Source organism: Martes martes, assembly GCF_963455335.1.
Source record: "Martes martes genome assembly, chromosome: 1".
NCBI lineage: Eukaryota > Metazoa > Chordata > Mammalia > Carnivora > Mustelidae > Martes > Martes martes.
In genome coordinates, this window is record NC_137888.1 from 216,942,661 (window position 1) to 216,956,007 (window position 13,347).

Consider the following 13,347-nt stretch of genomic DNA (forward strand, 5'->3'; position numbering starts at 1 on the left):
GGGCTCCCCTGGGAGTGGGGTCCTGCGGGACGGGTCCTTCTGGGTCTGGCTGCTGTCGCTGAGCCCTGTGTCCTCGGGGTCCCTCCACGTCATGGCAGGGGTCAGGGTCCCTCCCTTCCTGAGGCTGGACCGTGCTCTCACGTGTAGTTGTGTGTGTCCATCTGTGGATGGACACTGGGGTGCGGCCCCCTTTTGGTGATTATAAACCCGCTGTTGTCCACGTGGAGTACAAACACCTCTGAACCCCGGCTTCTGTTCCTTCCGGGGGAGTATCCAGAAGTGCTCCTGGGAGACATGGTGATTCTCCGGTCTACCCGTATCACGTCCCCCTCCCGCACCCCCCCCCAAGCCTGAGGCTACGGCTGCTCCTCTGCCTGCGGTCCGAGGGGTGGCACGGCTAGCACACACAGGACACCTGGGACCGTCGGGCATTGCTGGTGTCTCCCCACTGGCCATGACTGCCCATGACTGGGGGTCAGACTGCGCTTCCACAAGACACGGACACGATCCTGTCGGGACAAGCGGGCGCCCTTTGCTGCGAGCCATGCGGCCGTCCTGCTGGACGCCAGCTGTGCATGGGCTTCCCCAGAACTAGAGAGGGTATGTCCCCTCTTACCCGTGAGGAAACCGCGTCTGGGGGTCGGGGCGGCATGTGCAAGGCCATGCGGTGACTGGAGGACATCCGTGGGCCCTGCCCCCTGCACGTCTGGGCATCCAAACTCCTCCCACTGTGCCACAGGGAGCACAGGCAGCCTGCCAGGCGGGCACCGAGACCGTCTGCACGGCGACATGCCAGGCCGGCCAGGTGTCCCCCACTGCCCTCAGGCTGGAGTCAGATCCCAGCACCCCCACCCCCAGGAACCAGGAGCCCTACGGTCTCCTCCGCCCCCAGGTGCAGGGTGGGACACGGTGACACAGCTGGGGGGGGGGGACCTCGGACCGAATCCTCGGCATGAGCAGAGGAGTACAGCACCCCCAAAGGTCGAAATCCCCAGCCTGTCTCATGGGCCCCTGCCAGCCCCCAGAGTAAGACACACGTCTCTTACCAAAACGTTTAATGACAGAAGCCGCGTGGGCAACCGAGGTCACAGGCACCAGGAGGACCAGGGAGCCAATCTCAGCCACACCTGAACCCCCTCCTACCTTCCAGACCTGGGCGCCAAGGGGTGAGGACTGAGCACCGCCAGCAGATGGGAACACGGAGGCCCCGGTGCTCCGGGGCGGGGAACGGAGTGCCAAGCCCCCGGCCGTGTGGGCTGGCACTGCCAGGACCCGGCCCCTGTGACCCCCTCCCCATCCTGGCCTTGAGAGGCCGCTGTGTGTGTGGTGGGGCTTTTGGCGTGATGGCCCCCGTTAGCCAGCAAGACCCCTCACCTGGCTCAGATGGGGCAGGCCCCCTCAGGCCGCACCTCGGCTGCTGTGTGGAGTGCAGAGCCCGAGGAAGGGGCCGGCCCCCGGCCCGAGAGCATGAATCCAGCGTGGACCAGCTCTGGCTGCAGCTGCAACCACACGGATTTTCTGGATCATTAAGCCAAGCTGTTCGTCAGGGACAGCTTTCTAGAAGGTTCCAAGGGTTGCTTTGGGGCCCATGTGTCTGGGCTGGGCTCCAGGGACTGGCTAGCTTCGGGTCATGTCCCTAGCACAGTACGGACACCTGGTCTCCCTCCGACTTTCACGCCAACAAGAAGCGCTGTCACTGAGTTGGGGGGGCACGCGGCCTCCGGAGGACCCCGGCCCGGGACTGTCCACCTGCGAGCTGGCTGCCCCGACTCAGGTTGGGGGGACCCGTGGGAGGCTACTGGAGGAACGGGACCGTAGGGACCACACTGCGCTCTCTGAGCCACTCCCATGCCCAGAAAGCGCCCCCCCCCCCCGAGTGTGGCCCGGCCCTCCCGGGTGAGCCATGGCCCTGGGGCAGCCGACAAGAGTCTGAAAAGTCCGAGAACCGTGGCTTCTGGGTCCTGCCACAGGTCCTGGCGAGCGCGGGGGCCGCCCCCTGGCACAGAGATGAGCCCAGAGAAAAGGGGCTTTTAGTCCTTTTGTTAAAAACAGAACAGCACCAAAAAGCCCCGCGGAGCACGGTGACCGAGCCCGGAGAGCACGGCCCCTTACAGGGCAAGCGCTCCCAGCGCCGCGGCTCACTTGGCCGGCCGCGTGATGATGCGCGTGGAGAAGTCGAACAGGTCGCGGTTGACTTTGCGCAGGTTCCGCACCTCGTCCTCCAGCTCGGCCACACGGACCCGCAGCTGGTCCTGGCCGCCCAGGACGCTCTGTGGAGGGACGGGGGCTCAGAGACCGGGAGCCGGGGCAGCCGTGCCCACGGTCAGCGCAGGACCCGGGCTCGCCAGCCCCCCGCCGCCCCCCGCCCCGGCCCCGCGCCCACCTTCTCCATCGTGCTGCTCATCACCGCGTGCAGCCTTTCCGCCCGCTCCAGGTGGCTGGGCTCCGAGCCCTGCGGCACAGGACGCTCCATGTCAGTGCCCCAGGGGCCCAGGGCAGCGCACCCCCGGGAGGGAGACGCCTGCCCGACACCCGCCCACCGCAGGGGAGACAGGTGAGGAGCCCCCACCACGCGGGGTGCGGAGCCGGGGTTCTGTCAAGGCTGTGGGCTCCAACCCCCCACGCCCCCGTCTGCTCCCCGCCGAGGACTCTGCCCGACAAGGCCCGGGGGCAGGGGCGCTCGGAGACCAAGGTCAGGCAGCCTCCCGACGACAGGCCAGTCGGTCGGCCCGTGCCTCCAGCCCCGGCCACAGCCTGCCAGCCCGGCCCAGCGACACGGCTGACTGCTGCCGCGGCCGGGAGGCGGTCTGTGTCCCGCTGGACAGTGTCCGGGCACGCGGCCCTTGGCCGGCCGCCGGGTACCCTGCGGAGCCAGACGCCGGGCTCTCAGGAAGGCTGCGGCCCCCTGCCGAGAGGCTCGTGGGGCTCCAGGCACGGACACCACGGAGCACCGGCGCGGTCCAGAGATAGGCAGGGGCCCCGGGCCTGGGGGGCAGAGGGGCGTTCCGTGGGGAACCCCTAGGGTGGGCGCCAGGGGTACGAGCGGCTCCGCTCCCTGCGGCGCGCGTCCACCGTCCGCTCTGCGCTCCCTGGCTCCTCCCGGAGGAGGACTCGGTCGCCGCCCTGACCCCCGCCCAACGCCCCGAGCGGGCCAAGCAGGCGTCCCTGGGGGGCAGGGCCCACCTGCTGGTGGAGGCCCAGGCGCAGCGTGAAGCCCCCGCGGTGCGGCTCGTCCCCGTGCTCGGCGCCCAGCAGGTGCCTGTTGAAGTGCGGCAGGGGCAGGCCTGGCCGGAAGTCCGAGCTCAGCATGCTGACCGGTGCCAGCATGATGGCGGCGTTGGTCACGGGCCCTGCGGGGGGCGGGGGGGCTCACGGTCACGGCGCGCCAGCCGACACCCTCCCCCGCAAGCCCGGACGTGTGCCGCCCACACTGCCCGCACGCCTGGGGCACGCCCCATGCTTCCCAGACGGCAGGAGCCGCCGGCGGCCCCCTCCCGTTCCCGGGGCGCCTCACCTTTGAGGGTCACGGTCCTGATGCACTGCTTGCTCTGGGTGTCCCACAGGCGCACGGTCTCGTCGTGGGAGCCCGAGAGCAGCACGCTGCCGTCGGTAGACACAGACAGACACGTCACCTGGTTCCTGGGGACAGACACGGTGACCCTGAGCCAAGAGCGAGAAAACGGGGTCCCCTCCACCCCCACCCCGGCGCCCACAGCCCCCGCACCTGTGCCCTCTGAACACCTTCCCGCTGTCCTGCTCCGGCTGGAAGCTCTTCTCTTTCTGCCCAGGCTGTGGAGGCCAAGAGGGCCCCTGAGCCACGTCAGCCCCGGCCCCCGGGGCCCCCCGCTCCCCACCCCCGGCGTCCGTGGTACTCACCCAGGTGCAGAGGTCCACCTGGAAGATGGTGCCGTCGCTGCCGCCGCAGAACACGTGGTACTCGGCTAGGTCCATGGTCACGGCCATGATGCCCACGTCAAAGAGCACGGACAGCAGCAGCTCGCCCGACGAGACCTCCCACAGCTGGGGGTGCGGGCGGGCGTGGGACTCCGGACCCCCGGGGAACCGGGACCACAGCCACCACCCACGGGGCCCTGGGGGCTGAGACCCAGCCTGCCCTGGGACGGGACTTGGCTCTCATGCTCGTGACCCCTGCGATAGAGCCCCCTCGCACGCCCGGCAAAGCCCCAAGGGCTGCACTGGCCTCAAATCCCCCGAGGTCTAGCCAGGGAGCGGCCAGGAGCAGGCAGCCAAGTGGGAATTTCCAAGCCGACACAGGCCCAGGCCATCCACCCTCTGGACGTCCTTGAGGCCGGAAGCGTCAGGGGAATTAGAACTGTCTGGAGCTGGCGGCCCGGGGGATGGAGACCGCTCATGGGCTCAAGCTGGCCAAGAGGCCATCAGCTCCCGGGACATGACTCAGACCCACTTGGGGTGTGTGCGGCGGTGCTACCTTCACTGTCTGGTCCAGGGAGGAGGTGGCTACCCGGGCCAGGGGTCCCCCAAAGCCACAGTGCAGGTCTGTGATGGGCAGGGTGTGGCGAGACCAGACGTGCCTGGGGGACGGGGTCCTGGTGGGGTCCGCCTGCAGCACACTGCGTGGAGGGAGCAGACCTCAGCGGGAGGAGCCCACCTGGCCATCAGGCCCCTCCCAGTCCTGAAGCTCCAGAGGCTCCCCAGGGCCCCTGGGCAGGCAGTCCCCCCCACCCCAGCCCACCCGGCTCTCGGCCCCTCCCACCCTGGGGCCCCGGCCTGGCTCTGCCCACGAGCTCTGCAGCCAGACCCAGAACCCGGGGGGCCCAGCCTCTACCTGCACAGGCCCCACACTAGCACCAGGCAGTCCTTGCCCCCCGAAAGGAAGTGGCTGCTGTCCCCTGTGAACTGCAGGCACGACACGTCCTGGTAGTGGCGGCTCAGGATGACCAGAAGGTTCCCTGTGGAGACCTGTGAGGGCGCACACCAGTCAGGGTAGGACACAGGGTGCCGTGCCCGCCCCCTCGCGGCCTGGTCAGGTGGAGGCACTTGGGGACAGCCTGCCCCCCGGCAGTCTGGAACACCCCGGCTTGGCGGGCCGCCCCTCCTCCCAGCTGTCCTGCCTGCGCCTGTTCCCATCGCGTCCCCAAGTGGATGACAGTGTGGTCTGAGCTCCCACCCTTTGTCCAGCCACCCTGATCTCTGACTCCTGGGTGTCAGGTGCCCGAGGACCCCTTTCCAGTGCAGGGCAAGGGAGTGATGTCACCACAGCCTCCGGGGAGGGCAGGGGCCGTCTGCACGGAGCAGAGTGGCCACAGAGGAGGCTACTGAAAGCGTGGGCCCCTCTGTTCAGGACCGGCTGGACCCGGGACCCAGGAGCAGGGAGTCACGGTCTTCAGATGCCACCACGTGGGGATGGGTCAGCGGGTGGGGCTGAGGGAAGGGGGATGCCCCGGGTGGCAGGGACAGGGGAGCCCATCACACCACCTGGGCAGTGGGGTGGGCTGGGGGCCCAGACTGTTGTGAGCTGGACTGTGTTCTCCTAGTTCACGTTCACATCCTGACCCCTGGGACCAAGCCTTACTTGAATAACAGAGCTTTGCGGGTCTACCCGGTGCAGACTAAGGTCACACTGGAGCGCGGTGGCCCTACACCTGAGGAGTCGTGTCCTTACAAGAGGAAACCCGGAGGCACACACACCCTTTCTCTCCCCACCCCGGAGACCCTGCTGAGGATTCCTAGCCTCCCTCCCTGTCCTCGTGGACACGGAGGGAGGGGAAAAGTGGAACAGTGGCTGATGCCTGAGTCCGGCCCACAGCCCCAGGGGCCGCCTGGGGTCGGCTGTGTGGGGCGCCCCCTCGCGGTCACGGCTCACACCGGCCCGGAAAGCTCAGAGTGGGTGGGGGAGCCAGGACCAGAGAGGAGCGCGCGCGGGCAAGGCCGAGGATGCCCCTCACGGGCAGAGGGGACGCGGATTTCCGCCCGGGACCCCTGCACCAAGGCAAGGATTTCTACCATGATGGGCCCCCTCTGAGACACCCCCGCCTGAGTTTCCCTCCCTGCGTCAAAGCAACTGCTCTCTCGTTTTTGAACCACGCGCCGGGGTTTCCAAGTCGCAGGTCGGAGATAACTAAGCCGCCTCCCATTTCTGCGGAGCTCTGACCTCTGGGGAAAGGACAAACGTCATCTTACAGGCGCGGACAAGCTCGAGACAGGCGGAGCATGGTCACGTGTCCATCTTCTGGCCCCAAACCCTGCATGGCCTGTGCAGGAGGTGAAGTGGGTCTTCCTCACCCGCACATAACCAGCTGTTGGGGGCAACACGGCCTAAACTTTTTTCTTTTTAAATATCTTTTTTTTTTTAAAAGATATTTATTTATTTATTTGACAGATCACAAGTAGGCAGAGAGGCAGGCAGAGAGGGGTGGGGGGAAGCAGGCTCCCCACTGAGCAGAGAGCCCGATGCGGGACTTGATCCCAGGACCCCGAGATCATGACCTGAGCGGAAGGCAGAGGCTTTAACCCACTGAGCCACCCAGGCGCCCTCTTTTTAAATATCTTATTTACTTATTTGAAAGAGAAAGCGTGAGAGAGGGGGAGGAGCAAGGGGCCAGGGAGAAGCAGACTTCCCGCGGCGCAGGGAGCCCGACCCAGGACTCGATCCCAGGATCCTGAGACCATGGCCTAAGTCCAAGGCAGACGCTTTACTCACTGGGCCACCCGGGGGCCCAGACCAAATCCCCCACCTCTTACCTCCCACAGGTAGATGCTCTCCGCAATCCCCGCCAGGACATAGAGGCCATTGGGGGACGTGGTCAGACAGGTGACAGGCCCAGGACACATGATCTTCTGCTGGAGCTGGTCCTAGGGAGACAGAAGGCTCTGAGCTTCACGGGGAACTCAGGAGCGGGGGGACAGAGAGGAGTCAGAAGGAGAGGCACGAAAGAGGGTGGCGTGAAAAAAGTGAGGCCCGTGAAGAAAGCATCGGCTGGTCAGGCTTTGCAGGGGGAGGGGAGGCCTGCGGCCTGCCGGATGGAAGCACAATGGCGCTTATTCGGGGGGGGGGGCGGTCAAGGCACGGAGGGTCCAAGAGGGGCTGAGAGCCCAACGGCTGCCGTCCTGGCTTCCCTAAGGTCTGGCCTGTCACCCTGACCCTCAGTTTCTTCGTCTAAGAGACTTCAGGACCGTGGGCAGGCCGCACCAGGCAAAGTGAGAGAAAGAGCTTGTGCCACGGCCTCAGCCGGCAGAACTGAGCAGCCCCAAGCTCCACAGGTTGTATTTTGGGTGTTTGGGTTTTTTTACATTTTATTTATTTATTTGACAGACAGAGATCACAGGTGGGCAGAGAGGCAGGCGGAGAGAGGAGGAAGCAGGCTCCCCGCTGAGCAGAGAGCCCGATGCGGGGCTCGATCCCAGGACCCCGAGATCATGACCTGAGCCGAAGGCGGAGGCTCAACCCACGGAGCCCCCCAGGCGCCCCGTGTTTGTAAGAGGAGACCCATGGGCCCTTACGGGGAAGGGTATCTCCTTTTGGGGGAAACAAACGCATCACTCTCCGGGGTCTGGGACACCCACCTCCCGAGACCAGGAGACCCACGGAACCCCCGAGTCCTCCCTTTAATTAAATTTCGCGCCCCCAAGGCTCTCCCCACTCCCCCAGCCCATCAAGGACGATAGCCTCAAAGGCACGCACCCCACCCCAGGGCCCACCCTCCGTCCTCCGCGTGCGCGCAGCGACCCACGTGACCCCGCCCGCCGGGCGCGCGCCTCCGTCCTCCAAGCCCCCCAGACTCGCGCATGCGCAGCGCACCCTACCCGGGGCTCCCCATCCCCACCCGGGTTCGGGGAGCGTGCGGCCCCCACCGACCCTTCGCCCGACCCCACCCTCGGGCGCCCCGCGCCCTCTCCACGAAGCGCGGGCCAGGACGCGCGCCGCCGCACCTTCCGCTGCAGCTCCCAGGCGCTGATATAGTTCTTGCCCAGCTGCGCCGCCAGCAGGTACTCGCCATTGAGCAGCGCCAGGCCGCGGGGTCCGGCCTGGCCGCCGCGGTACGTGAGCAGGTTGGCGCCCGAATGCAGCTCCCACACCACGCAGCTCCACAGCTGGGCCGCCGAGTCCGTACACACGGCCACCTCCATGGGAGCAGCCATGTTGCCGCCGGCCGCGCCCCGGAAGTGCGTCACGCCGGCGAGACGCGGGCTCCTGCGCCGCGGGGCTAGAGCGCCGCCCACGTCACCCGGCGGCTGCGCGAGCGAGGGGCGCGGGCCACGTGCTCCGCGCGGGGCTCGCGGGTGACCCGGGCTCCCTCCCCCGCCCGGCGGCCGGTCGAGGGGCGCCCCGCGTGGCCGGAGACCGTGGCAGGAGGCCCCGGGCCCGAGTCGCCGTGGAGACCATGGCCCCGGGCCTCCTGCAGCGGCAGGTCCGGCCCGGCCGGTTCCGCGGGGCTTTTCCCCGAGTGACCCACGCTCTGGACTCTTGCTGTGCGGGTCACAGGGTCCGACTCGCGCGCGCGACACGTGCGACGTGCCCGTGGACCCCGTCCGCCTGCCCCGAGCCCTGCTCCCTTCCGGAGCTCGGTGCGGGCCGCCCGGGGCCCTCCGGCCGCGTGTCCGAACGGCGGGCAGTGCCGGGCGTGCGCTCGAGGGGAGCCCTCGTGACCGTCCGCGGCCGCCGCGGGCTCGTGGGAGCGCGCGAGCCGCCGGAGCAGGACGGAGGGCCGCGGTCGCCCACCCCGCTGGCCCCGAGAGGCCGGGCGCCCCACGGCCGGACCGAGCACCCGGCGCTCGGCCGCGGGGGAGGGGAGGAAGCGCCGGCCCCGGCCCCGGCCGCCGGGCGGCAGGCGCGAGCCTCCGACGGGGAGGCCGGACCCGGAAGCGGCTTCCGCTTCGGCCTCTGCGCCCAGCCCTGGGGCCGCGGCAGCGGCAGTTCTGGGGGGGGGGGGGGGGTCGCAGGGCCTGGCCCGTTTGGGGTCCTGGAAGAGGGGTTTCCCAGAGCGGCTGTCGCTTGAGCAGGGAACTAGCGACCTGGGAGGGAAAGGAGGGCAGAGGAATGTGCAAAGGCCCTGAGGCCGACCCTAGAGGGTGGGGCAGGGCCATGCAGGGCCTGTCGGGCAGTGGGGAGCCTGGATTTTAGTTTATCCTGGGGTGGGTGAGGGGGCATAAAAGAAGTAAGGACGTTTGTAAGTTGCAGAGAGCTTAGTGTGTGAGTCCCCAGCAGCTACCAGATGGGGACCTCCTGGTTCAGAGTTTGCAAGTAGAAACAACAGTTCCTGATTTCCACCCCCGGAACTTCTGATGCCGCCGTTTCCTCAATTTTTTTTTTTTTAAAGATTTTATTTATTTGAGAGATCAGAAGTGAGCAAAGGCGCAGGTGCAGAGAGGTGGGGGTGGGGGAGCAGGCTCCCCGCTGAGCAGAGAGCCCTATGCAGGACTCGATCCCAGGACCCTGAGACCATGACCTGAGCCGAAGGCAGGTGATTAACCCACTGAGCCACCCAGGCGCCCCACAAATGTTGTTTTGAAGGTGGGAATGAGAAAAACAAAACACTGGGAATGCTAACTTACACTTTCCAAACATGGGTTTCCCCAAAGCAAACCTTGCTTTGAACCCGGAACCCCTGGCAGTCTGTGGAATTCCACTTGGGAATGACCACGTCGTGTGGCTCCCAGGAGTAGGCCCAGGCGGCCTTCGGGCCAGCGACTCAGAATTTGGATCTGCACTTGCGAGCTGTGGAACAAATCAGAGTGAGGCTCTGGGCCTCCGTGTCCCCATGCACACCGCAGGGACGCTGGTTTCCCACAGCTACGGAATTCGGGTCCTGGTTCTGTCTCCGCTCTCGGAGGCCTGGAGGTTTCCAAATTCCTGGATTCCGGGGCATGGGGCAGGCCCAGCAGATGTGGGTTGCAGGGTTCTAAGCTTGGTGCCCGGAGGGCGCTGGTGGTGGGTGCCCCGGCAGGGCGAGGCCCAGGCGGCCGAAAGCACAGCTGGATGGCAGGCCTGGCCCCTCACAGGCCTCCTTCCCCTGCACTCCTCCCTGGAGGTCAGAGGTCACCCCACCCCCAGCCCAGCGAGTGTGGAATGAGGACAGACCAGTTGTGTCAGAAGGGCAGGACAACCACCACACTTTGGGGGGGGAGCGGTCTAGGACCACCCAGTCGCCAGACCTCCTTGATGCCAGCTGGGTGGGTGCCTGGTCCCAAACCCCAGGCTGCGAGGGTGTGGCTGCAGTGGCGGAAGCAGGAAGGGGGAAACTGAGGCCCAGAGACATTCCCTCGTCTTCCCCCACTTCCAGTCTAAGCCCTGAATTCTTAATTTATTCTTTTTTCAATACTGAGCACGGTTCTGTGGGTAGTGGGGACACGCTGGAGAGCCAGAGCAGACCGCACCGTTCTGGGGTCGCAGCCCAGGGGCTGGCCTGCCTTCCCGGGGCCACCCCCCGCGACCCGCCTGTCCTGTACACCAGCGATGACGGGAGGGAGGGAGGATGACTCAGGTGAAAACCCTCTCCTTGCTGTGGCCGGGCTCCGAGCCCTGGCTCCTTGCAGGCCGCCAAAGCTCTGCTCTTCGGGTGCTGAAGGGCTCCTCCCGGGAGCCTCCTTGGGCCTCCTCGCGTGGGAGGCAGAGACTGGCAGGCTCCTGGAAGCTGTGATGGGGCCCGAGCCCTCCCTGGTGCCCCTGTGGCTGTGTGACCTCAGGGCTTCCTGCCCCAGATCTGGGCCTCTTCAGTGGAGGAAAAGAGATGTGGACTGGCTGAGCCAGGTCACGAGAAAGGGCCATTTGCCTTTTTAAAATTATTTCTCAGGGCGCCTGGGTGGCTCAGTGGGTTAAAGCCTCTGCCTTCGGCTCAGGTCATGATCCCAGGGTCCTGGGATCGAGTCCCACATCGGGCTCTCTGCTCAGCGGTGAGCTTGCTTCCCTTCCTCTCTCTCTGCCTGCCTCTCTGCCTACCTGTGATCTCTGTCTGTCAAATTAAATAAAATCTTAAAAAAAAAAAAAAAAGATTTAAAATTATTTCTCCCTTATTTCCTAGGGCAGGACTAGGGAGCCCAAGAGGCAGGTGGATCCCGGTCCTCCGGCCTCTCCTGGTCCCCCACGCCTGGAGAGGCGAGGACCAAGACGCAGCCGACTCATTTCTGACAGAAGTGGAAAATGCCGGGGATGAAGAGGGCCGCGGGGGTGCGTGGGAACCACTGGGCTGTGACACGAGGACTAGCTGATTCTCCCTCACTCCACAACCCCTGGGGGCCGACCCAGGCTGGAGGGACTGGCCGGGGCCGGGAGGGACCGGCCGGGGCCGGCCCCGGCCAGAGCCAGTGGCAGGGGAGCCGGCCGGCGGGAGGCTGGGCCTGCCCACGCTCCAGCCATAGCTGACCTTGAGCCTGTCACATTCTGCATGCGGGGGTCACGAGAGTAAGTGGATTAGACACCCCAGAAAATCTCTTCCAGCCCAGTTTTGCAGTGCCAGTGTGGTTTGGGGTTGGAAGCAGAAAACACAGGATTTCCCTTCCAAATGTGCTGAGCCCCAGGACTGCAAACCGCAGCCAATTTCCTTCTTAAAATTATTTTTCCTTTCTCTCCTGGGGCGGGGGGCCACTTTGGAGCTACACCTGCTGAATCGTTACGTGTGAAAACGTGACCCACACCCCAGCGGGAAGGCTGGTGGGGGTCGAGGCTGGGTCCTGGTCTCAGAAGACGGCGGAGGGCCCGGTGGGGCGACGGGCGGGGCTTCTGCCGGCGCCTCCCCTGCCAGGCCCAGTCACGGCGCAGGCCAAGCCGAAGGGGCGATCCCAGGGGGCACGGGGCAGACGCAGCACAAACATGGCTCTGTGTCACGGACGGTGACAAGGGGCTGGCCCGGCAGAGAGGGAGAGGTATGGCCAAGGCCCAGAGGAAGGCCCCGCGGGCAGGGGGCAGGGGGCAGGCCACGGCCCCCAGACCACAGCTTGGGTTCAGAGTAACAGTGGCCTCAGAACCCAGGGTGGCAGGAAACCTAGCCGAGGGGCTGGCGGACAGGCTAGGGCACCCTAGGCCTGCCGTCTGTTCTCCCCAAATCCCTAACCCTACACTTTGCACCAGCTCCTCCCCTCCATGAGCTGGTGGCCACACCCACCCACTTGGAGACCCCAGACCTGTCCCCTGGGGCGTTGTCCCTGCTGCGGGATGGCGGGGTCAGACCCTGTGCCCACCGCCCCCGGGACCCGGACACACCCAAAAAACCATCACAGGAGACGTTTTCTGTTAAAAGTCAGAAGTGTTTTGTCTTGTTTTAATATCTCATCAACTTTACAGGGTTACAATTGTCTTAAATATTTCTGAAGTTTAAATACAATCTGCATAATAATGTTATAAAATGTAAACTTTCAGTGTTCTTTTTCAATTTCAAAATCACACACCTTTTTTTCTTTGTTTTTTTGTGGGTTTTTTTTTTTTTTGGTCTTTTGTCCTTTTTTTTTTTTTTTTTTCCCTTTTAATACCTGAATGTTCTGCAAAAACTGAAATCGGTACAGGCCGCCCTGGCCAGGGCAACAAGGCCAGGCCCGGCCAGAGGTAGAGTCGTTTAAACCTATTTTTAAAAGTTTTTTTTGCTTTAACCTGAGTGCTGGCGCAGGACCCACGCCATCTGACGAACCCCAGAGAGACTGAAATTTCACATGTCAGGAATGAAAGGCTGCATTCATGTTTGCCAACAAGAAAAATGCAAAAGCAAAACTAAAGGGGGGAGAAAGGACAAAGTGGACGAAAGCGATAAAAACGGGAAAGGGGGTGTACAAGGGCAGAACTACGGAAAGGGACGCGCTGCCCCACCCCGCTGCCCGGCTCCTGGCTCGGGGTCCCACGGAAGCTTCTGGAAGCATCATCTCCAGCAGGGCAGCCCCAGAGAGCCCCTCTCCACCCTGAGTCTGGGGTCCCCGCCCTCCCCATGCGAAGCTCGCTCAGGAATGAGCAGCACATGGGCCAAGGGCACAGACAGCTGCCCCTGCCCTCCCCTGCCCGGGGTTTGCAGAGGGGGCACGGCTCTGCACCCCAGAAAGCCCCCCTTCCCTAAGTTCCAGGGACGGGAGGGGCAGGGGGTTGCATGGGGCACCGAGGGCGGTGGCAGGGGAGGACCCCACTCGCATTCCTGGCGAGGGTGGGCTCCCTGGGCACAGCCGCCCCCAGGGCTGGCCAGGCCCCACGCCCCGCCCCCACCTGTCCCCCTACAATCATCACTCGCACAGCAGGCCGCACCCCGAGTTACCTCCGCAGGCCACACGGGTCCCAACGCAAGGACACGTGCCCGGACACGCGCGAAGACGCGCACGCACCCACAAAGCGGGCCTACGGCCTTCCGGGTGGAGGGGGGTGCGGGGAGGCAGGGCACGGGGTTTGGCATCGAG

General features: G+C 65.3%; 1 protein-coding gene across 1 annotated transcript; it reads right to left on the reverse strand.

Moving 5' to 3' along the window:
* Positions 1-1,044: 1,044 nt before the first annotated feature.
* WDR18 (WD repeat domain 18) lies at positions 1,045-8,145 on the reverse strand. The gene is made up of 10 exons (XM_080803214.1): positions 7,912-8,145; positions 6,724-6,834; positions 4,808-4,941; positions 4,451-4,592; positions 3,877-4,020; positions 3,725-3,789; positions 3,515-3,639; positions 3,184-3,350; positions 2,384-2,452; positions 1,045-2,270 (listed from the first exon to the last, which is right to left on the reverse strand). The coding sequence occupies exons 1-10, from the start codon at positions 8,119-8,121 to the stop codon at positions 2,139-2,141; spliced, it is 1,299 nt and encodes a 432-aa protein (XP_080659340.1). The 5' UTR covers positions 8,122-8,145; the 3' UTR covers positions 1,045-2,138.
* Positions 8,146-13,347: the final 5,202 nt, after the last annotated feature.